The sequence below is a fragment of the Trematosphaeria pertusa genome, assembly GCF_010094035.1.
Source record: "Trematosphaeria pertusa strain CBS 122368 unplaced genomic scaffold BU26scaffold_16, whole genome shotgun sequence".
NCBI classification, from domain to species: domain Eukaryota; kingdom Fungi; phylum Ascomycota; class Dothideomycetes; order Pleosporales; family Trematosphaeriaceae; genus Trematosphaeria; species Trematosphaeria pertusa.
In genome coordinates, this window is record NW_022987227.1 from 41035 (window position 1) to 63203 (window position 22169).

Sequence of the window (22169 nt, forward strand, 5' to 3'; positions counted from 1 at the left end):
CGTCCCACGAGCTGTACAAGTGGTAGGAGCATGAAACGGGACGGAAATGCAGGGGACTGTGCAAGCAGGATATTCCAGGCATGTGTCACCTTCGGTTCGCAGTGTATACTTCTCGCCACGATATAGACTCTATGTTCTAAAGCCATCTCCTTCAACAGTCTGCTTCGTTCCCTATGCCGGGAGCCTTCAAGCATCCATATATAGGGTGAGGGGCGGTCCATCGACAACCTTGCTCCTCAACGTGGCCTTGATGCCAGCATGAGCCGCGCACTCATTGTCATAGTAATCCATATCCTCCTTGTTGTCGAAGACGGTGCGGGCTACGAGGGTATATCCCTTGGAGCGGGGGTCGTCATGGGTGGGGTTCGCGGCGGCCATCTGAATGTATTGCTTGCCGTCCTAGGGCGTCGGTCAGCGAAGCTCTCCCAGCCAGATGTAATTATGGCATTGCACGGCATGATTGATCTGGGGAAAAGCAGGGTTATCCCGTCCATGTCGATGTGTCGACGTTGGAGCCAAGCATGTCCCTCGTCTGTTGGCGAGTGTGATGAGATTTGGTGGCCTGCATACCGCTGCAGGTTCGGGTCGATGTAGGCGGTGCTACATTTGGAACTGCGGGTGTTTAATGAGTCAGGGACTTACTTTGACGGCATCTTGGCTCAGGGTCGAGTACTTTTGTACGGCTTCCTGGACATGGGCCGGATCGGGGATCTTGAAGAGGGTCAGGCGGACGATCTTGGGCATGGTGGAGGATGCTGGACGGGGGGGAGCAATTGAGGGATTCGATATCAGGATATCAAGAAAGTGGGCCGGTGTGATGTGTCGAGAGTGATGCGGGAGCACATTGTCTCCTGGAATCGAAGCATATTTGTGGAGAGCAGCTTCGGAGCGGGTGTGGAGAGCCAGACAGGCTGAGACAGGCGACCATCAGCTTCGGTTCCCCTACTTTTGCTGAGGCTCCTCGGAGAATATACGGCGGCGCCACATACGAAAGATTAGTACATGGGTAGTTTTGCGCAGCAGATGGCGGGTCAAAAGGTACTCGGGGTCCGATGCCGGCGAGATGGCGAGACTCGAGCGCTGTGCGCCCGTGTCACATGGGAGCGTGGAGGCCGGATCTAGCGTCCCAGCATTCTTGTAATTCCCTCGAGGTAACTGGACCCTGCGATGCCGCGATGCCGCGATATCACGACGTCGGCTGTTGGGGGCGCCCCCGCGGGTGCTTGCGTGCGTGCGTGCTGGAGGTGGATGTTGCACAGGCACGGCACACGAGACCCCTCTTTCCGGGGAGGAGGTGCAAATACGGGAGCGCTCCGGCCCCTCCACACCCTGGCGGGCTGCGGCAACACGTCTGACAAGGCTGAGGAGGAGGTGGTCGAGCGCGGCCGTGGTTGGAGGGGGGCGGGCGAAGGCGTGAGAACCGGTGGGTCAGCGCGCTGGAAGCAGGCCGATTCGAAGACGGCGCCCACCACCACGGAGGAGCACAACCTTTCTTCCCTCTGTCTCGCGCCAGACGACGCTGCGGCGGCGGCGGCGGCTGTCTCCTCTCGCGCTCCCCTCGACGACTGCGTGTCTGCGGAGGGGCCCATACCTAGGTATCAAGCGCTTGCCACGCCGCGCCTGCTCACCGCCTTTCTCCTCAGCAATCCGGCGCGCGCTGCAGATTGCGCAGGCGGCCGTGGCTGGTGTCGCGCCTCGCCTCTCGCCTCTCGCCTCTCGCCTCTCCCCAGGTGCGACTCTCTTTACCCAGCGGAGCCATGCACGCGTCCCGCAATTCACCTGCCCCCCGCGCCCACATGCTTTGCAGCCTTCCTCGTCCAAGACCGAGCACCGACGCCAAAACGAGGCCGCGGGCGCGTCGACCAAGGCCCTCATGTACCTCGACCGTCCCCGAGAGCGTCTCGCGGCCTATCGTGCCTCGCCCGAGCGCGGCCGGGGCTCCACTGCGACCTGTCTGCTGTCGCTGCGCGCCCGCACGCGTCTCGAGCAGCCGCCGGCGCTCGTCTGATCGAGGCCTCTGCAGCAGCCCGGCTCGCCATGCCTCGCTGCTCTCATGCTACTGTATGCCTTGGATGCAAGTGCTGGCGGCGGGACCCTGATATTGCTGACGGGAGGGGGCAGCAGTTCGGATAATCTGCGTGAGCTGTTCGCCCGCATCGCGCTGCTGGGATGCCCTCCTCCACCGCACCTCTATATAAATCCCAAATACACGTTCCAGGAACGCCCCGTGCTGGCCCTGCTCCGTTCGCCAAGCATCCCGTGAGTGCCTGTGCACGCACTGCGCCGTCGACAAATCCAAATTCACGCCCGAGCCCCCTCAACCACGTCTCCGCAACGGCCGACTCATGCTCGCAGGCATGCCTTACAGCTAACAGCCGTTGGTCCTCGCCCCTTTGGGCGTTTGGCGCAGGTAGTTCGACCCTCCAAAGTATCAAGCGCCTGCCAACTCATCCCGCATTGCATGAGCACGGCCGTCCGGGGGGTGCAACGACCTTCTATGGTAACACCAAACCCCGTCGCTTCTCCCAAACCCTCCATTCCAGCAATCAATCTCTGCCGTTTGCCTCTGCCCTTCCCTGCCACCCCCAGGAAGCCGCCTGCTCCTCCTGGTGTGACGCTCGTCCCCTCAAGCCACCATGCTCTGCATCCTCACGCAGTCACGATAGCGTGTCAACTTGTCCGCCAGTAGTCTCATGTCTCCGCCGCGACTCCCGCGCTCTCGCCCAGTGCGGAGAGCGCTGTCAGCTGCGGCGGCCCCAGTTTTCCGCCGCGCTTGCTCAAGCCGCGTCGTCCTGGCCTCTGATCCCGTTCGCGAGCAGCCATTGTCATGTCCAGACACGCCCATTATAACACTCCCTCGCCAAGCTCGTCATGGCAATTCGGGGTCACGGAACACTGGATGGGGCTTGCAGCATCTGACGTTGCGCTGCTTCGCGTCTCTCCTCACTTGCAACAATGCATTAGCGGGCCGCCACAGGCTCGACGAGTACGAGCGGCGCTTGTTCGCATTGATGCCGCCTTCTCGTCTCGCCTGCCGAGGACGGAGTACTGGTACGTAGACATTATGCTTCTGTATCAGGCTGGTCCAGATGCCGATCGAAACGTCGACATACAGCCTTGACAAGCCGGCCCCAGGGCAGTAATCCCGATCACCAGCCCGTCCATCACGCTACTGCTGCAGCATGGTGGCGAAATCAATGATGTGCGCTCTGGCGAAGACCGGTGAAGCTGTGTCTTTTACAGTTTAACGTCTTTTGCTAGCTAAAAATTCTGGAACCCCAGCCGTCACTGGCGAAAACGCACGCCAACACATCAATATGGGTCCTCTCCCACAGAGCCGCAACAGAGCCCGCAGATTATTCATTTCAAATATCCAATTGCCTTCAGATCCTATGGCGGGCCACCTTAACGCGGTTGCATATCCTGAGATGCCCGCTGCAGCCGGCTGCTGCAATAAATTACACTCCATCCCACACTCATATGTTCCCCCCCCATTCCCCATTCCACCTTCTGCAGGCCACTCACTCTCCCTTGCTGTTGTTCATTTTTCGATAGCCGCTGTTCACCACCAGGCCAGCTGTCACTTCTCACATTGGTAGTTGTCAAGCCCCCGAAACGCATCCGCCGTCGTACGACAGGAGCCACGAATTCCTCTCTCGGCTTGATATCGTCGCCACCAACGAGCGTGTGCCAGTTCAGCAGGCTATCTCGGATCAATTCTTCTTAGATCGACGAGTTTGCATCGAAGCGCCTTTCTGCACCAATTGTTATCCATTCTACACGTCGACGGCCATCCACCATGTTCTACATCATGTACCTCACAGGTATGCCTCATCTGCTCTCCTTGAATTCCGGTCCTTGGGACCACGGCGGTGGAAGCCATGCAGGCAGATGTGCCCAAAATACTTCGGTCTTGTATCAATTGGTGCTAGAACACGAAGGAGGATGCCTCAACCCTCCTATCGTGTCGCTCCAGCACAGCGGCTACCGTCCTGCTGGGGTCAAGAACGGGGGCAGCGGCTTCGGCCTCCATTAAACAGCGTGGCCTGCTCAACTGCTGCCGTTCATTGACTAATCTCCTCTATAGGCCTTTGCCAGCGCCGTCACTGGCCGGACCCGCTCTTCTCAACGTACCGCACTCGCTACGGCTACGGATGCACCGTCCGTGTGAATAACAGGGAGTACTCCACGGATGTTGATTACGAGACGGATGAGCTGGCAAAGAACGCCGCTGCTACTCGGGCCTACATGATCTGCCGCAACTTCTCCGTCAATGACGGAATGTACCCCGGTCAGCGTCCTGGCCAGGGAGGCGTCGTTCAGGGGCTCCCTGTAGCCATCGGCACGGGAAGGAGGCATACCTGCTCGTCCAATGACTATGACAGCAATAGCTCAAGTGGTGGGACCAGCCCGCGGAACAGCGACTGTGGGCTCGACTCCGACCCCTCTGGGCGCAGGTCGAGCAAATCCTCCACCTCCTCTATCTCGAATTGCTTCTGCGGCCGCGGAACCGTGCGTGCATACGAAAGGTGCACGCTCTGCCTCCGTGATGCCGGATACAGATGTTAGACCGCATGTTGCTTCATCGCGTAACGGCGTCGACTGTTCCATAGCCGATCGTTCGGCAAAAGCGAAAACGATACCATAACGACCAACGACCCAAAAGACTTGAAGAGCTCAGGCTCAGCGATACCAGGATCATTACGACTTGCATCCATGCTATGACGACCTAACGAATGCCCAATGCAACGATTTCCATTGTTCAGCTTCTCGCATTTCCTTGGGCGGGGCTCCTGTTCAGTTCATCTTTCCTTCGCCACGAGACCTCATGTCACGATTATGATTCATGTCTCTCATTAGCTTGTTCCCTTGGCGGCACGCATAGCGACGGCACTGTAGCGTTTAGCGAAAATTCTTGGGTTGGCTGTCTCTTATTCAGATTGAAAACTGGCTTCTACTCCGCAACGCCATTCATGACAAAGAGCAAGATCACGACTCAGGTCATATATCTTTATGAACAGACTTTACGACGTCGATGAACAGATTGGCACCTTTTCGGGAATACCTTTTTCGCTCTCCACTTGGGTCGGACCTGCGTGTTCCTTGCTTCCATCTCATTCGATCTTGGAACAGTTGTTGAATGGTGCAGACAATCTATCAGTTCGTCCTTATTGGCAATAACCTCATCGCCCTACCCATGGCTCTAAAACTCGCACCACGTTTGGTGCGCCGGCACCGCTCTTTCCTGTCGATTTTTGCATCGGTGGCACGTGGGCCTCTAGTTGCATGTGCTCCCTTGCGGCTCTTGCGCTGTGTTCCCTACCGCGCCGTTCAATGGGGCGAAGATCATGACCCACGCCGTCCAATGCCGTCGTCCAATGACATGCGTCACATAACTTTATTTCGACGTCTCTTCGACAGATCCGACCACACTTAACTAGCTCTAACATTTGCTACACTTGTGTGGATCTTGTTCAAAGAGCCCCGCTATGTTTAAGGGTCCACCGACACCTAATTAGGCACGAATACCGGCTCCCATTGTCCACGACAAGATGGAAGGGACGTCCAATCACAGAAGCCGCACTTCCTATTGCTGGGTTGAGCCCCACAGGGTGGCGATCTTGTGACAGGCACCTTGAGGACCCTTCTGCGAGGCAGAACTGAGTCCCCTATCACTGGGAGAAAGTGGTTGAATGTAGACAATATCCTAGCTCAGCAAAGCAATACCGGTTGCGGTTCTCAAAAGCCCACGCCTACCATCCGACTGCCCTTCAACAGCCTTTTCGCACTCCTCTTCGAAACCCAAAGTAGGATCCACAATGTCATACCGTTCATCAGATACCACGAAGTGCTGTCGGACGATGCTTAAGAACGCGGACATGCAATCTCCCGTCCCTTTCCTCAGGTATCCCTCTTGAGCTTCAAACCCTTGCGCTAAGCCCTCCTCTCGGCATTCCGTCGATACTCTCACTGACAGATGGACGGCCCGCCCTGGGTAATGCAAGATGCCACTAGCACACCCCGCTAAAAGGGAGTGGCACGAGGAACCGGAGTCCATCCACGTTATCATGCACGAATGTCTGGGAGGCGATGCCCTTCATCGTAGCATCAAAGCCGTCCCGGAGGACGCACAGCTGCAGCCGGAGGACTTTGTCCGCGTGGGTGACGTGATCAAATTCCTCCTCTATGGGGTTACCCCTGGAACGAACTCCACGATGACGGCGAACACCTCGACAACGCTTTCAATGCCTCCTAGCATTCCTACATTGACGAGTGAGCCTCTTTCGATGCTCCCGGTTCCGACTGAGACGACAACTGCTATCGGCGTCTTAGCCGGCTCTTCTTTGGCCCCGGAAAGCCCTGCCGCTCTCACCACGCTCTCCACCCCTCTGACCTCGTGCGGACCGACCAGCTCTCCCGGCGGGTGGGCCAACGCCACCACTGCGAGTAGCTCTTCTATGACTGTTAGCGTCACAGCCGGAACGCCAGCCAACTCCACTACCACCGCGGCGCCCACCTTTCCCTCGTTCGTAAACAGCGCGTTCACGGTTCCAGGGCCAAATAATAGCATTACGTTCTAGTCCTCGGGCGGTTGGCCCGGCCGTCCGACCATGGCCGCGTGGAACAGAACAGTCTTGATCACTTCCAACAACGTGTCCTCCACGTCCGCTGCTATGCCTGATGCGGCCGGACCGCTCAATCTCCCCAGCATCCAAAACGGTACCACGAATGCAACGAACACATCCGCTTCCAAGCTAGCCCAGCGCCATGCCCAAGGCCACATCATCCGCCCAGCTCGCATCCAAGACGGCATGACAGGCGCTCCAAAACGTGCTTCTACAGCAGCGCTCCTCCACCTCATGCCAAACAAAGAAGTCCTAAACCCCTACGCCCTCAACCACAAACACATCAGTGACCTCCCCTCCTACACCACCAGGCACACGAGTCCCATTGCGGCCGAAAACCCCACTTCAAATCCGGTTTTCTCTAGCACTGCCCTGCCCTTAGACGCTCATGCCTCAGCCCCTTCGTCTGTTGTCGCACTCCGCGCCAGCACTCCTCTTGCGTGCTTTATAGGCCTCCTCCTCAGCATGCTCACCCTGCTAAGTTTAGTCTGCCTATTCGTAAACAGGAGGAGGGAGAAGGAGAAGCGGGCAGCGGAGGAGGAGACAGAGGGGGAGAAGGCGCAATGGCCCGTTGAGATGTTGCCAAAGTATGAGGGGTTTGGAGGAGGGTAGATGGAGGCGTTGACGTTAGTCGCGCGGCGGTTGTGCTGAGCGGAGGGGAGAATGGAGGGTATGAGGTCATGCCGCGGCGCTGAGGGCCGGTGTGTTGTTTCGCGTTTGATCTGGATCGTGCTCGTACGGGGTCTGCATATTCCTAGATTGGGAGGGACTGAAAGATATATGGTTGCCGTCCGCACACCCATTCATTCTACGACTCCAGGCTCTGCTCCGCTCCTAGCACATCTCTTTCCCATTGCGCTCCGACTTCAGTCCATTGCCCACCAATCCGCGAACGAACCAAAAGAGAAAATGCGCCATACAAGGGAAAAATTTTTTTGCAACAACGGGAATTTGCCAGTGGTCGTCCACCTAGCGAGCAAGTCGAGGCGAAAACATCCAGCACAGCGAGCGGATCGAGTGCAGGAGGGCGAGCAGCCAGCGAACAAGCCAAGGCAGAAACATCCAGCACAACGAGCGGATCGAGTGCAAGAGGGTTGGCAGCCAGCGAGTAAGTCGAGGCAGAAGCATCAATGGGAGTGCTAGGACACGTTGTAATAGTAGTGGGCACCAGGTGTCGCAATAATTCGTGTCCGCTTACCTCAGCAAACCAACACAAAACCTTCGCCCCATACAAATCCACACACAACGAAGGTTTTTTCATGGTTTTTCGCTAGGAAACTTATAATTATCGTACGTAAGGCTGTAGAGATGTATACAAAAGTCTATACAAGCTGTTTTCTTAGTGTTGTAGTTACAGAATCGCTGAGTTACCAGAGCGCAGAGCGTACACGCCGCCCATTGAGCCTGATGACTTGTTCACAGCGCCATGGCATCTCCTTGATAAATTTACGTATTTCTTCAAGCGTTATCTTGTCCCATTCTGCTTGAAGTATCTTCTTGAGATAGCGAGTTGTACCGTCCCACTCCTCCTCTAGTTGCTCTCCATCTTCAAGATCGTTGGGATGGGTCCTGGGTCTCCAGAGTCGACGCTTTGTACGTTCCTTGAGGATGTTCCAGCATCCTTCTGTAGGGTTGAGGTCAGGAGACTGAGCTGGATGGATTATTGTAACTATCCAGTTGGCCATCTTAAGGAGGGCAGCGTCGTTATCGGTGGAGCGAGTGCCATGGGAAGGGTCGTTATCCTCCTGCAGAACCCATGATTTTGGCTGCCACATTCGCGCTTTATGCACAGCCTTGATGTACTGAGGTAGGACTTTCTCAGAGTAGTACTTCTGGGTCATATGGTTGCCAGTAGAGTCCTGCTTAACTTTTGGGGGCTTGTTGGCCTCCCACTCCCTCACCCGGCTGTCGTACGTTTCCTGAGTCTCGTATTTCGATTTCCTGGGCTTTGGCGGAGGCTTGGGTGTTGGCAGCATATCCTTCTCATCATTATAAAAGCGCAGCGGTGATTTGTAGTACCAGTTTACATGGGCGTATATGTGAACTGCGCAGCCTGATTTAACCTCATCCACCTCTACAACGTTATCTGGGTCATCTCTTGTGCCTCTCTCCCTTAATATACGTGGCTTTTGAAGCCTCTCTGTAGGATTGAAATGCGCTTCGTCGGTAAAATGTACGAGGTCCCAGAACCCGATAATTGGCTCGTCCTTATAATCCACGCCATACTTAACACGGCGGCTCTTATTAGTATCCAAGATTGATTTTGTATAGCCAGCGACGTAGAGTTGAGCTTTATTTTTGCGCGTTTTTAGGTTGTACTGTATCGTGCGTTCTTTCTGGGTTATACCGTAGTGGCGAGCTTGAAGAAGGAGCGGTTGATTTCGGAGAGGATTTGAAGGTCCTACCATCTCGTTAAGTACTTCCTGGGGTATTGACCAAGGCCTCCCAAGCTTGCTCCCTTTTGAAGCTGCTTTGTTCTTTCGTACACGGCGTTTAGCAGTTGGTGTACCCATTAATTTCCTCTCCCTCATCCATCTTCTTCCAGTACGATCGGGGATGCCCAGCTCTTCTGCAACATCTGAAACCTTCTCGCCATCCTTCATATGATCGCGCCGCCAGAAATACGCCGAACGGTGGCCGGTATCGTACTCAGGTTGAGTTTTGGATTGTTCAGGAGTTCGAGGGCTTTCGTTTGACGCCATAATCGTGTAAATCGGGGCTGGTTTGGTGGAGTAGTATTATCGCGAATAATTGTTGTTCATGTTTTGACGGTTTGTTGATGGTGGGGTGGCTGAGGTAAGCGGACACGAATTATTGCGACACCTGGTGTGGGGTTGACGAGAAATGACGCCAGAATTAGCTCATTTGTCAACATCGCTCTTTCCTATTCTCACGATAGTCGCCACACCGTCCCGTGGTCCCATAGCAAGAAAAGGGCCGGTATGAATAATATATACATCCTACTTTTGGTCGGATGCTATGCATAGCGCGGTGCGTTCTGTACATGGAAGACAATCGCTCGACGGAGAAAAGATGGCCACCTTTTCAACTAAGGGCCAGCACTCTTCCTAGGCCGCGTTTAGGGCTGTAGATAATACTGTCGTAGATGTTAGTTGTAATAAGACTAAATCTTGGCTCCTTAACGGCCGCCCTAAACACGCCGTCTGTCCTTGCAAAAAGGTAGGTATGCAGGAGTAGGCTCCGCAAAAGTTACAGTGCTTAGTATTAAAATCTTACGCATTGATCGTAATACGCCTTGCTTTACTAGTCTATTCTCAATGTTCCGGGTTGTATAAATCTCAACCTACAGATCAAAGCATCTATCCCCTACCACGCCCTCTTCTACCTCGTCCACGCCCACCGCCCCTTCGCGTCGGACCCTGCGGCACTTGCCCTCTACTCCACCTCTCGCCTTCCTCACTGGGATCCTTCCACCTTTCGTCCAGCCCACGATGCCTCGCGAAGTCCTTCCGCGCCTTATTCTTGGCCAGTCCGGAATAAATGCCATCCTGAACTAATAGCTGCATGCCTAGGCCTTCCTCGTTGCCTTGCTCGTACATGCCAACATTCAAGACGTCGTCGTGGGGGTTGTAGGTGGACTTTAGGTCCACATGGCCTGTATCTGGGAAGCGAGTGAGAGAGACTAGTGGGTCGGGGTGCGGATCTAGCACCGAGGCGAAGGTGAGACCCTGCACGGCGCCTTCAAGGCCTGCATAGAGGTTCAGCGACGTTTGTGACGGGATAGAGAGGCTATAGACTGGCGAGTCTTCGATTCGCGGGGCGCGGGAGTACGCAGTGCGGTAGCCGTTATGTCGCAGCTGCTTGCGCGGGCTGAGAAAAAGATTCCAGCCACCGGAGATCGGCGACAAGGCCGCACCCGCGTCGTTGACTATAGCTTTATAGGTGTAATCCTGCCGTTTCGGTCGGGACCCGGGCGCCTTGGCCGAAAGAGGTATGCTATGGTAAGCATGCGAGCCCGGAAAGCGGAGGTCGAAGACCTTGAGCATGCTGTGCATTGAACTGCCGGCCACAAATCGCTCGACGCCTTGAGAAGTTAGCGAGTAGATGGAAGAGTCATTCGTCATGTCCCAAAATAGTGTTTCAAATCCGCAAGGAGAGCGCATATCGTGTAATCTGACAATGCCATCATAGCCTCCAGATAGAAAGATGGGGGTTGCTCCGGAGCCGCCGCGAGAGTCGGATAGGAGAGGCAAGATCGGATATACCGAGGTTGCACGCTGCATGCTCGAGTCGGAGATGGTTCCGCCCCAAAACTTTGAATCTAGGTTGAACTTGCGGAGGGGTTCAGACAGGAAGCCACTTGGGGTGATCTCGTAGACTTGGATAGGCTCGTATGACGGACCTAATCCAACTGCGATCTTGTCATCAGATATGAATTTGCAGGACCAGAGACGTCCGGCTCGCATTCCTGGTGCGATCAGTGTCACTTCGCTGAGGGCGTCCATAGAGTCATCGCCTGGGTAGTCGCGGTCGACGGCATACAAGGCGAGCGAGGAGTCGCCCAGGGTCGCCGCCACCAGAGCCTCAGTGGACGAGGAAGCGGATACGGAGCCAACCGCTCGACGGTCGGTATTGTAGTGCTGTTCTCTGGTCTCCTGGAGTTTGGAGGAAATGCTCAACAAGGTCAGCTTGCCGGACGCGGTCCCAAATACAAGCTCTTCCTCGGCACGTTTCTGATGCGGTCGAAGGGCTCTCAGAGCCGTGATGTCGTCCCGGCCCTCGACGCTATCGGGCATTTTGTATGTATACCAAGTATCCAAATGCCGGAAGCTGTCAAACGCATACCCGCTTTCAGCCGCTGAATCCAATTCTTGATACTCTTCCCACACCCTTGCAGCTTTGTTCCCCATCTCTTTAACTCTCATCACAACATGCGTGCCCGCAGACCATGCTAGGACCTCTCTTCTGTCCGTCCAAGCCCCAAACATCTCTTCATAGCTATCGACACTAGGTTGGTACCCCATTGTCTGGCCCTGAGGTCCTCTCCATCTCTTTCTTTCCCAAGTGTTGAGACTCGTTGCCTTTGGTGCGGGCTCCAAGTACCTCGCGACGAAGGCCTTGCGATGCCAGTTCCGATATAGCGTGGCCAATCCATGTACGACATTCCGAGCGTCGGAATCTAGGCCGAGGATGCCAAAGCGTCCCTTCAGGAAGGCCTTCCAGCCATCTAGCTTGGCGAACTCGCTCAACCTGCGGCTGCCCAGAGCAAGGTTTACGAGGTCCCGCGGGTGGTCGAGATGGTTGGCGACCAGCGAGAGCAGCTCATTAGGCAGCGCGTCGAGCGCTCCCATCGTCCTTCAATAGACCCAACTGCGGAAACCAGAAAGTTAGAAGGTAGAAGAGTATGTGTGAAATGGCGGCTGTTGACTGGAGTACGAGCGGTGACTCTTCAACACTACGAGGAGCTCGTATTTTTTGAGTCACCAGTATGGGTGCACTGACCACCCAGATCGGTGACACAAAAAATACGAGCTCCGCGTACTGTATGACGACAGAAGTTTCCCGCCGACGCTAACACGCTATCGATAGCAGGTCGCGGTTGCCACCCCAGAAAACGGCGGTGCTCAAGCAAGAAGGCGCGACGCCGCTCTCCCCAACCCGAACTTCATCCTTTCGGCAACGATACCTAGAATAACGTCCTGTGCCCGCTGACTGCATTGATTCGTGTTGCGTCCGCCGTCGCTCGTCGTGCATCGCGTCCACTCCGAATCCCTGGATCCCTGCCACTTGTTTCATAGTTTCGGCTGCGGCACGTGACGAGTCGCCAATCAAACACCCGTCCACTCGTTCACCTGCAACTCTCAGCTCTCATTCTTCACCTTCACTGGCGAAAATGCACCTCTTTCTCCCAGTTCATCACCCAGATGGACTAAATATCCGCCTTCACTGATCGTAATGGCCCCTGAGCTGCCGATTCTGGCTAAAATCAAACCCGAGCACGTCGGGGGTTTACACTTGCACCCTGGTCGTCCTCGCTGAGCCCTCCGGAGCTGACCACAGGCGCCAACACGCCAGCGCGCTCACCATCCCGCGGGGCCGGTGCGCGACGTTGCTGCTCCACGTACTGTGCTACTTGTTCTTCTCTTTTCCATCTACTAAGTACACAGCGTTCGCGACAACGATGCCCGCGATGTCCGACACCGTGGCGGACGACAAGAGGGTCTTCAGCCTCATGAGCGCTGTTGGAACTAATATGGACGGCCTGCGGCAAAGCATCGACGCTCTGCGGCAAATCCACGACCGCTGGAAGGATGGCAACGGCGCGTCGATCAACCTGATCGCGCAATTGACGGCGCTGAAATCGAATCTGGGCGAGATGCAGGACTGGATGAACTACGCCCTTAACGATATGCACCCGCAGCTACTCACCGATTTGGATCTGCTTATGACCTCGTGCTCCCTGCTGGTCCGGAACCTAGACGCTTTAGTCGCTCAGCTACAGCAGCCGGATCACGACCAAACAGACTGGGCCGTCAAGTTGAAGTTCAAAGTCGGAAGCCGGAGCATGAACCGGTTACGCAGCGTTGCGAAGCGGCAAACAGATGCTGTGAATCTGCTCCTCGCCGCGTGCAAATGGTGAGCCCCATTCGGCTTTCGGTCGGAGAGCCGCTGAGTCTGACCACACGCAGTCACACAACAGCACAGAGAAAGATTCTATTACACAAGAGCCGGCAGATTAGGAAAGAAGACGCTTCATCCCACAATACCCTAGTACGGACGTCAAAAGTAAACGGCGGTTGCATCAACGCTCTCACCCAGCTATCGCGGATGATACAATGTTTCAGGTTCCTATTCTACGCCAAGCTCCTTCGTCGAGGACCAGAAGAGCTCCCTACAGAGCAGGACTATCTCGACGCCGCAGCAGCCATGCGTTCGGAAGCCATCGACCGCCGGCTCGAAGAAGACGCCACGTCCCTCCGCCGCGAAACAAAGCTCGTACTCATGGGTCAAATCAACAGCGGCAAAGAGCTCATCATGCGGCAAATGAAAGTCCTCTATGCCGACGGCTACCCGCGCGAAGAGCGCCTCTCTTACCGCTATGCTGTTCGCTCCACTATCCGCCTCCTCATCCACTCCATCATCGACCTCCTCAAGGACACTGGCATCAACCTATCCTCTGACCTCAACCAAGACTTCGCCGTCCTCCTCTACGAAGTCGAAACCATCGACATAAACCGCGTCACCCCCGCCGCCGTCCACGCAATCGAGAATCTCTGGCGCAGCCCCGAGTTCTCCACCCTCTACATCCGGAACTTCGAAATCGACTTCCCGCAATATGCGCCATACTACGCGCACGAGGTCGCACGTATCGCGGCCGAGGGCTATGTGCCCACGGAGGCCGACATCATCCGCCTCAATCAATCCCTAGGCGGGATTAAGGAGCTCCGCTTCGACTGGGACGAGCTTTCCGTCCACCTCTTCAACATAAGCGGCTACATCCCCGACCAATTTCGCAAACGCTGGTTCCATCAGCTCGAAGGCGCAACCGCCCTCCTCTACACGGTCGACGTCTCCACGTATGACCGACCTTACCTCGGGCAGCCGACTGAATCCCAGCTGCTAGACGACTTCGCTACCTTCGAGTCATGGGCCAACTCGCCAAAATTCTCAAGTTCCTCAATCGTCCTTCTGCTCAACAACTTCACCCGCTTCCGCGAGAAACTGCAGCATTCCCCGCTTACGACGTTCTTCCCGGACTACGCGCCCGGGCCGGGCGATGACCCCGAGACTGCGGCGAGGCAGTATATCTTGCGGCGGTTTAAGGAGGTGAATCGGAATCGGCTGAGTATCTACAGCTTCTGGGTCGATCTCGATATGAGCGATAATCAGTATCTCTACGCTGCACTCAAGAAGACGCTGCAACATATCCAGCAGAGGAAAGCAAGAAGCGAGGTCTGGACCGCGAATAGCGCGGGCATGAATAGCAGGACCGAAACCGCCGGACGCAGCATCGTAGACCGGAGTGGGACCGTGACCACGGCGAGGAGTAAGGGGACGGTAACGCCCACGCTGGGAAGTCCGGTGTATAGCGGGACGGTAACCACCTTGACTGCGTCGCCACGGTGATGTGGGAGAAAAGTGTACCCGCCACGTTCCGCTCTCCTTGCGGCGTTTGGTTGGGCTGGCGTTTTCGGGGCAAGATGCGATATACCAGGCCCTGGGGCTATCTGTGTTGGATCTCATTACGTCATATGGGGAAATGGGTGGTCGATGGGGCATCTCACACGAGGCTTTTCCTTCAAACTTCTTATCGAAAAGGTCATTTGGAGTCTCATGAGCCGTAGTAAGGTCACGCACCAAACGAGAGTATAATTAGCTACCGAATTAGCTTTCCATTCAGCCGCAATCACCGATCAGTTCTCCCGACTTCCCAGCTGGCCCGCCAAAGAAGAATGCTGCTTCCAACATCTACCTCAGCTGCACCGATCCATATCTCGCCAAGAGCGGTGTGCCCTCAGCCCTTCGCTCACAAACAGACGCCTGTATTGTGCATTGCAATTACGCAACGCCCATACCCACAAGAACCAACAGCGCCACATTCATGACCACGATAACCCCCCAAATCACTACCGCAAATCCTGCCGTAAGCCAATGATTTCTCATTTGGACGTGCTGCTGCTCCTCTTCAGTGGTAACACTGGCACCAGCAGCTTCATCGCGTCGGACGGCTACTTTCATGTACTTTCCACGGCAAGTGAACCAAATCAATGGTGCGCTGACAAACGGTAGGATGACGCTGAGAGCGACCTGCGATCCCTCCAAGGCTTTGCCAAGACCCTCGCGACCGACAGCTCCGGCGATGATGATCGAAGGCGTGATACTGATGAGGCGAGTGATGAGGCGGCGAAGCCAGGGCTTTATGGTCCAGTTGAGCTGGCCTTCCGAGACGATCTGGCCACTTATAGTACATACAATACCTGCCGATGTACCAGATAACAGTAATGCCAAAGCAAACAGGGTGCCAGCAACAGGAGCGATAGACCTTGCGAGCAGATCATGGATGGAGAAGAGGTCCGCGCTATCGGCTTCTGGAAGGCCGTACAGCGAAGCACCAGCGACGATGAGGATGGAGCTGTTGACGAAGAGGGCGAATGTGAAAAGAGAGACCGCGAGTTCGACAATGCTGTAGGACATGCATGACTGTATAGCGGCCAACGAAGGTTTGTATTTGACCTCGTCATTAAGCGAATCTGTTTCTAGGAGCTCGGCGGAGTCGTTGGCCTCGTCGAACTCGCGGAGACGGGGCTGGACGATACCACTGCCTAGGTAGAGACTGTGGGGCATAACCGTTGCACCGAGGATACCACATGCCTGATACAATCTTGATGATGTGAGTTTGTGCTGCAAGTCAACCAAGGAATCTACTTACGCTTGCGACTCTACGAGGGTAGAAGAAGGAAGATAACCGCGGAAGACATCTCCAACCGGTGCTTTGATCCTACTCAACTCGAAGCAGAAGCAGACGACAACGCCGAGCACTAGGCACATGACGAAGAACTCAAACGCCCTCAGCGCTTTCATCGTCCCCGATGGGCGGTAGAAAATGAGGATGACGAGCACATCTACAATGGAGATGGCGCATCCGGCGACAAGAGGCACCTTGAGGAGGATGTTTAGGGCAATTGCGGTGCCAATAACCTGCACTGTCAGCAGTTATGGCATCGGGCGAGGAGGGCAACATACCTCAGCAATATCCGTTGCAATGATGGCCGATTCCGCAAAGAAGTAGAGAACGTAGTTGAGCCAGGGCGGGAGATGAGCCTTGCAATTTTCAGCAAGGTTCATGCCCGTCACAGAGCCTAGTTTGATGCACAGAGACTGGAGGAAGATGGCGAAGATGTTGGACATCAACACAATGAACAGAAGTTTAAACCTGAAGGAGGCACCGGCCGCAACATCGGTAGCGTAATTACCTGGACAGCAATTAGTAATAGACTCATGACCGACGGCCAGCGACCGGGCGGAACAGGAAGGGGCACACGTGATCCTCCCAAAGAAGCGCCGAAGTCCCACATGAGTCGGAAATGATGACGTATGGAAATGCGACAGAGCATGGAGTGGCAGACGTCAAGGGAAATGCGTACCAGGATCGATATACGCAACAGCGACCATGAATCCAGGTCCAATGAACTTCGCATATTTGCGTAGGACTCTCAAAGCCTGCTGGGAGAATCCACGACCCGTCGTGCGCCAGTTGGTCGCTCGGCCAGCACTCTCACGAGACGTGCCAGAGGGAGCGCCGGCAACAGCACCAGGGCCTTTCTCATTTCCGATTGCGATGTTGCCCTGGCTATGGAGCGCCGTAAGCTTGATGCCGTTATCCTCCTCGCCAGCGTTGTGTTGTTCGCTTGGTTCGATTTCGCTCGTGGAGCCGTTCGCGGGATCTATGCGGTGGTCTCTTCGCAGTCTGGCGTTGGCCATATGGTCCATATCAGCTCTCGTAGTCGCATCGGCGTTGAAAGCATTTGGGTTCTGGTTGTAGCCGTCTGTTACGACGGGATCGACGCGCGAGGGGCAATTCATTCTGGCGGAGGAGGGGTGGAGAGACTCCCCGGCAGAGGTGAGGGCGCGCAGATAAGTGTCTAGGTGTAGGAAGAGGGAGAGGGAAGGGAGGGAGAAGAGGAAGACGTCGAAGCTGTATCTGTGGGGTAAGCGGGATGATATATAGGTGACGCTAGCCCAGCGCCTTCCGGCGTGGATTCCGACGCAGCACGGTTTTCCCCGGCCGTGGATGTCGGGTGCCTGCAGCGCGCAGAATTTGCCGGAAGAAAGCTGGCCCGGGAGTGAGTCGGTGTGCTGCTTGGAAGCATTGCGTTGCATCGTCGAAATGCCACGACGCGCAGCCCGCCATCACGGTGCCCGGCCGCTTCACGCCGTGTGCTCGCGTCAGCCTCTGCGCTGCAGTGCGAAGCGGACAGCATGGCAATTAGCGCATGCATACCGGCAATACGCCTCGCGGCTTATACGGACGACGACTGAGAAAGGCTGATGCCGGTGACGGCGCGGTTGATTTTCTTTGTGGTGCGGCACAAAGGGTCCCGCAAGCCACCATCACAGCCGAGGAGGATCCGGACCTGCAGCTAAGGCGTGGCATGCAGAGAGCTGCATGAACGGCCTGCGCAGCCAGAGCTGACCCATGCCAGCATTCCTGATTATTTTCGTCACTGCTACGTGGGCACAGAACTCGCGGGGACGAGAATGGACGTGTCGACGGAACATCATGATGATTTCCGTGACAAAGGAACTGCCCAGGTGAATCAAGAGAACAACAGACTGCTCATCCAGAACACGACATTTGCCACATGGCCAAAGCAACAGCAAGTCAAGCAAAAGCGAAAAACACCATCTTCCTATTCAAAAAGGGAACCTCATGCACCGAAGCTACCAAGCAACTGCTATCATCCCAAGTAAATACTCCTCCCCTCACTATCAAGTGCGCCATGTCGGGAATGAACAAAGATAAAAGAAGGGACCCAAGGAACAAGAAGTGTTCGTCCCGTCATCAGTCATGCCGCCCCTCTGGTTTCGCAAAACAACCACTACCCCTACATACTGAAGAAAATGCAGGTCTAAAAGGCCCGGATAGAAATAACATGCTGTACCCGGTCATCCAATAATTGCTTGCGGGTAGGGGTTGGTCGTACCGGCCAAGTAAGCAGTCAAGTGAAAACAGGTAGTTGAGTTTCCGCATGAGCGCCTACAATCCGATCGAAATCTCGACCTCCCGCTGCAAGAGAAGCCCGAAAAGTGCCCACAAACACGACACCATTCGCCATAGAATGTTGCATAATGTCCCACCGATAGAAGTGAAGTATCAACAGAAATGTCGTCCGTTCCCTCATCCCTCATAAACGCCATGAAAATGCCCAGGCCTAGGATGCGTTCGACATGATTAGCGCTGGCAGAAGAGCTCAATCTCGCCCAGCTGCTGGCCCCCTGGATTTATGTCCTTTTGCTGCTCTTTCCATGTCTCGAAAGCTTCTTGCACGTCTTCGTCCGACTGGATGCTGACGAAGTCGTTGTCGTCCAGGTATTTCAGCTTGACTTGGCCCGAGCTGAGCGAAACACTTGTTGAGCGCTGCAGCTTTGCGTCGATGCGATCTTTCAGGGACTGGAAGCTGATATTCGTGCTCACAACCAGCGTCATCGTGCTTCCCGCGGCCGGACAATGCACTTTGACTTTCAGCTGCGTGGGAATGTTGGACTGACTATCCTGCGGCACTGGAGTTTGGATAGGTAGTGGAGGCGACATTGTCCGGGAATCCATTGAAGCTGGCGTCAACGTGCCCTGGCTGCGTTCGAAAGAAGACGCCGGCGTCATGGTCCTGGGCATAGGCACGTGGCCAGGGTCTCTGCGAGCCGGCCCGCCATGATAGTCAGAGTTTGCCAATTCCGCGGCAGTCCGTTGCTGGACAAGACGATCTCTTTGGATGGCCGGCGACTGCGTTGCTGCTCGCGGCGGCAGGCTGCTCGGAGAGTTGCTCGCGCTGCGATTTACGATCGCAGCATTGTAAGCATAGTGTGTGGGGAAGGGAGGCAGTTCAGGAACAGTGCCATGTTGCCCGTTCGGTAACCGCCGCCCAGGAGCATTAGGGTTGTGTATGTCCGGGCTACTAGCCGCTCTCAGCCGCCCTTGTGCTATTGATGCTGAGTTTGAAGTAGGTGGCAATGACGGTCGTTGCATACCACGACCTGGAGGATATTGGCCGGGTCCCATTGACCCCTCGCGAGTCATGTGACCGCGAGCCGGAGCTGTGTAGCGGTTGTTTTCCTCATAGGGGTAGCCGCTCGGCGGCGCCTGCCGCGGGAACGGGAACGTTCCCGCAGAAGAGGAGCTTGTGCGGACAGTCGAATGGGTGGACATGGGAGACTCGGCAGTAGGTGAGAAGTATGAGTCCTGGTTGGCAGAATTCGCAAGCTGCTGCGTGCGTAGCGTCAGCGGTGGCTGAGCTGGATAGCCCATAGGGAAACGTGGAGGAGGTACCCTGGGATCTGCCTCATTTGTCGGAGTTCCGCTATCTCCTGTCGTTGATCGAGACCGCGGGGGAACACTATAGTTGCTTTGCGAGTAGCCTGGCACAACAGTGTCTACGTCCTCGCCCTCGTCATCGTCATCTTCCTGATAAGGGTTCTCTAAGGTCTGATTCTGGAGGAAAGAGAACTGCGTGTCCGAAGGTTTTGAATGTGTCGTGCTGCTACTTGACCTAGCGTGGTCTTTCCAGACACGTCTTTGGCTGTCGACCTGGGTTGCCCATTTCTTCATGGTTTCCTCGGAGTTGAAACGTATGATGAAATTCTCGATGCCAGGGTCACCCTTCCAGAAGATCTGGCATGTATATGATCCTGAGAGTTGGCGTTAGAGACAGCACCCGTGACCGAGATTGTACGCCTTACCTGGTTTCTGCAGTGAGATGGTCTCCGTGACATTCTGCATGAAAATTCGACCTTTGAGTTGAAGCTTTGGCTTGCCATTTTTGGCTGTAGCGGACCTATTCATGTTCTTCGCCTTTTTCGCGCTGAGTTCCTTACAGCACAAGAGGATCATCTCGAACAGGTAAATCTTGTACTGAGCAGCTGTTAGCTTGAGATCCAACAAATAGTGGAGGTCAAAGTAGGTGTCAAGCAATAGCTGCTGGATGAGACTCACGCCTACCTCTCGCTCTTCGTTCTTGCCATTCATACCGTCACCTTTTAGAACGGTGTACTGGCCATAGAGAAGGAGCTCGCCAAAGCCTTCAATTCGATGGCCTTTCCAGTCTTCGACGAGTGACTTAAGCTCCTCAACGGCCTCAAGACGGTCTTCACGGTCGATTGCCGCATTAGTCCTCTCTAGGACGGCTTGAGCGGCAATAATGCCGTTGGATATATCCTCTTTTCGCTGCTCATCAAGGTCGCCTTTATCACGGAGCTCCTATTCTGGGGTCAGACACATGGAAATGAGACCTGAGAGAAAGAAGGCCTCACCTTCAGCAGCAGCGGGTATTTTGCCAGTCTTTGGAACGGTTTCAGAAGGAATGAAGTCAGTGTCGTGGTCGACTCCACCATTTGCTGCATATCCGACGACCCTCCGGTTTCCCTGAGTTTCTCGAACTCTCTGACCGCAATCTCCTCGCACTTCTTCTGGTTCGCAATGTACGGCTCGTACACTTTGAATGCGTCCTTGTAGAGGACAAAGAGGTTTCCCCAATTTTGCTCTGTGGCGGGCTGCGCGTTGGTCTGCTCGACGCGGATCAGGAATCGCCGCTGAAAGTCCAGAAGTGCATTCAGATTCAGGAAGATATCGTGGACCTTGTCGCCGGTGAGGATTCCCTTCTCTTCTACGAGCTTCTTGAACGACTGCAGGAGCTCCAGATGCTGGACGTATGTTCTTTCGGTCTTCACCAGCTCGTCGATGATGTGCTCGCGCTGTGTCCGCTTGATGGTGGAATTTATAGAGGCATTGTCGGCAGTTTCGGGCTCGGTGCTGATGATGCCCATTTGTAGGAGGATGTCCAGGACGCGGTTCACCACATTCACGACCTGGCTGCTGTTAGCACCAGCATCTCACCAATGCCGATCTTGCGATACTTACCTTGACAAAACCGGTGGTGTCGTCGCCGTACAGGTCCCCGATTATGAAGCATTCCTCCGAGGGGAACTTGAGCTCTCCGATGCAGGCCTGCAGGAACTTGTACGTGGCCATCTTCTCGCCCTTCTTCGCGTCGTTCATCTTCGAGGTGTCGACCGCTAGGCGCACCTTGGGGCCTAGGGCATTGTACACCTCCATCAGCGGGTAGCCCCGCCGGAAGGTCCTCCACAGCAACGTGACCGGGTCGGCATCGTCGTCTGCTTTGCTCTCCTCCTCGATGATCCACTGCTCAAAGCCGGGGATCATGCGCAGGCGCAGCTGCAGCTGCAAGCATCGCTGGAAGAGCGAGGTGTCCTTGTCGGCGCGCTTGTTGAGGACATTGTTGGCGGCCTCGATGGGCCCGCCGTTGACGGGGGTTGGGGGGAAGACGGGCGGCTGCGGGCCCCCAAACAGCGTCGAGCTGCTCGTGGCCTGGGTGCTCTGGGTGTCGCGCACGCTGTTGTGCGAGTAGCTCGAGTACTGGCTCTGGTAGCTTTGGTGGGACATGAGGCCGGGGCCGGCGTTGGAGTTCATGCGGGCGTGCGAGGCGGCGGTGGGCGAGGTCTGCGAGGTGTGGGCGCGGGCAAGTCCGGAGTGGAAAGCAACCTCCATGCTAGAAGCTCATCTCCTGCGGTCGCGGGTGCGGTGAGGGCGTGGGTGGCGCCGGAGCGCTAGACGCTGCTGGGCAGGGTCCGACGGGGGCACGGGGGTGGTGCTGGCCGGCGGGGAGGCGCGAGGCTTGCAAACGGGGAGCAGCGACGGCGCGCGATGTCGCGGCAGGCAGCGCAGGGCAAGGCTGGACGCGGCGGTCGTGAGGTGTGAGGTGTGCGGTGTGCGGTGTGCGGTGTGCGGAGTGGGATGGGGCGGCTGCGGTGGGCTGGCGGATGCACGATAGGGGTGGTGCCGTGGGCTCG

The 22169-nt window shown here is 55.8% G+C and overlaps 10 protein-coding genes across 10 annotated transcripts; 5 read left to right on the forward strand and 5 right to left on the reverse strand.

Moving 5' to 3' along the window:
• Positions 1-56: 56 nt before the first annotated feature.
• Positions 57-955, reverse strand: BU26DRAFT_104726 (uncharacterized protein). The gene is made up of 2 exons (XM_033819318.1): positions 643-955; positions 57-399 (listed from the first exon to the last, which is right to left on the reverse strand). Exons 1-2 carry the CDS (start codon positions 742-744, stop codon positions 187-189), a joined length of 315 nt encoding a protein of 104 aa, XP_033678583.1. The 5' UTR covers positions 745-955; the 3' UTR covers positions 57-186.
• Positions 882-2413, forward strand: BU26DRAFT_104706 (uncharacterized protein). The gene has a single exon (XM_033819315.1). It carries the CDS (start codon positions 1168-1170, stop codon positions 2131-2133), a length of 966 nt encoding a protein of 321 aa, XP_033678584.1. The 5' UTR covers positions 882-1167; the 3' UTR covers positions 2134-2413.
• Positions 2414-3699: 1286 nt separating this feature from the next.
• BU26DRAFT_104709 (uncharacterized protein) lies at positions 3700-4855 on the forward strand. The gene is made up of 2 exons (XM_033819316.1): positions 3700-3824; positions 4088-4855. Exons 1-2 carry the CDS (start codon positions 3800-3802, stop codon positions 4567-4569), a joined length of 507 nt encoding a protein of 168 aa, XP_033678585.1. The 5' UTR covers positions 3700-3799; the 3' UTR covers positions 4570-4855.
• BU26DRAFT_104720 (uncharacterized protein) lies at positions 4653-5111 on the forward strand. The gene has a single exon (XM_033819317.1). The coding sequence runs from the start codon at positions 4737-4739 to the stop codon at positions 5037-5039; it is 303 nt and encodes a 100-aa protein (XP_033678586.1). The 5' UTR covers positions 4653-4736; the 3' UTR covers positions 5040-5111.
• An 894-nt stretch (positions 5112-6005) lies between these two features.
• BU26DRAFT_509407 (uncharacterized protein) lies at positions 6006-7738 on the forward strand (the record flags this gene model as incomplete). The annotated part of the gene is made up of 3 exons (XM_033827145.1): positions 6006-6464; positions 6582-7234; positions 7465-7738. 3 exons carry the CDS (start codon positions 6006-6008, stop codon positions 7736-7738), a joined length of 1386 nt encoding a protein of 461 aa, XP_033678587.1.
• Positions 7739-7974: 236 nt separating this feature from the next.
• BU26DRAFT_523186 (uncharacterized protein) lies at positions 7975-9456 on the reverse strand. The gene has a single exon (XM_033829980.1). It carries the CDS (start codon positions 9326-9328, stop codon positions 7994-7996), a length of 1335 nt encoding a protein of 444 aa, XP_033678588.1. The 5' UTR covers positions 9329-9456; the 3' UTR covers positions 7975-7993.
• A 406-nt stretch (positions 9457-9862) lies between these two features.
• Positions 9863-12020, reverse strand: BU26DRAFT_523187 (uncharacterized protein). Its single transcript, XM_033829981.1, has one exon. It carries the CDS (start codon positions 11936-11938, stop codon positions 9947-9949), a length of 1992 nt encoding a protein of 663 aa, XP_033678589.1. The 5' UTR covers positions 11939-12020; the 3' UTR covers positions 9863-9946.
• Positions 12021-12777: 757 nt separating this feature from the next.
• On the forward strand, positions 12778-14714 carry BU26DRAFT_436263 (guanine nucleotide-binding protein-like protein alpha-3 subunit; the record flags this gene model as incomplete). The annotated part of the gene is made up of 2 exons (XM_033824167.1): positions 12778-13223; positions 13277-14714. The coding sequence occupies 2 exons, from the start codon at positions 12778-12780 to the stop codon at positions 14712-14714; spliced, it is 1884 nt and encodes a 627-aa protein (XP_033678590.1).
• Positions 14715-14964: 250 nt separating this feature from the next.
• On the reverse strand, positions 14965-17442 carry BU26DRAFT_523189 (natural resistance-associated macrophage protein). Its single transcript, XM_033829982.1, has 4 exons — positions 16733-17442; positions 16332-16561; positions 16018-16286; positions 14965-15969 (listed from the first exon to the last, which is right to left on the reverse strand). Exons 1-4 carry the CDS (start codon positions 17169-17171, stop codon positions 15147-15149), a joined length of 1761 nt encoding a protein of 586 aa, XP_033678591.1. The 5' UTR covers positions 17172-17442; the 3' UTR covers positions 14965-15146.
• A 1098-nt stretch (positions 17443-18540) lies between these two features.
• Positions 18541-21867, reverse strand: BU26DRAFT_436611 (uncharacterized protein; the record flags this gene model as incomplete). Its single annotated transcript, XM_033824184.1, has 5 exons — positions 18541-19991; positions 20043-20214; positions 20302-20559; positions 20613-21167; positions 21220-21867. The coding sequence occupies 5 exons, from the start codon at positions 21865-21867 to the stop codon at positions 18541-18543; spliced, it is 3084 nt and encodes a 1027-aa protein (XP_033678592.1).
• Between the last annotated feature and the right edge of the window lie 302 nt (positions 21868-22169).

Coding starts and splice junctions, on each gene's coding strand:
- BU26DRAFT_104726 (XM_033819318.1), bottom strand. CDS start 744: ATGCCCAAGATCGTCCGCCTGACCCTCTTCAAGATCCCCGATCCGGCC. Junction 400..642: donor TGAGCCAAGATGCCGTCAAA/GTAAGTCCCTGA, acceptor CCGACGCCCTAG/GACGGCAAGCAATACATTCA.
- BU26DRAFT_104706 (XM_033819315.1), top strand. CDS start 1,168: ATGCCGCGATGCCGCGATATCACGACGTCGGCTGTTGGGGGCGCCCCC.
- BU26DRAFT_104709 (XM_033819316.1), top strand. CDS start 3,800: ATGTTCTACATCATGTACCTCACAG. Junction 3,825..4,087: donor CTACATCATGTACCTCACAG/GTATGCCTCATC, acceptor TCTCCTCTATAG/GCCTTTGCCAGCGCCGTCAC.
- BU26DRAFT_104720 (XM_033819317.1), top strand. CDS start 4,737: ATGCCCAATGCAACGATTTCCATTGTTCAGCTTCTCGCATTTCCTTGG.
- BU26DRAFT_523186 (XM_033829980.1), bottom strand. CDS start 9,328: ATGGCGTCAAACGAAAGCCCTCGAACTCCTGAACAATCCAAAACTCAA.
- BU26DRAFT_523187 (XM_033829981.1), bottom strand. CDS start 11,938: ATGGGAGCGCTCGACGCGCTGCCTAATGAGCTGCTCTCGCTGGTCGCC.
- BU26DRAFT_523189 (XM_033829982.1), bottom strand. CDS start 17,171: ATGAATTGCCCCTCGCGCGTCGATCCCGTCGTAACAGACGGCTACAAC. Junction 16,562..16,732: donor TGTTGCGTATATCGATCCTG/GTACGCATTTCC, acceptor ATTGCTGTCCAG/GTAATTACGCTACCGATGTT. Junction 15,970..16,017: donor ACCCTCGTAGAGTCGCAAGC/GTAAGTAGATTC, acceptor CACATCATCAAG/ATTGTATCAGGCATGTGGTA.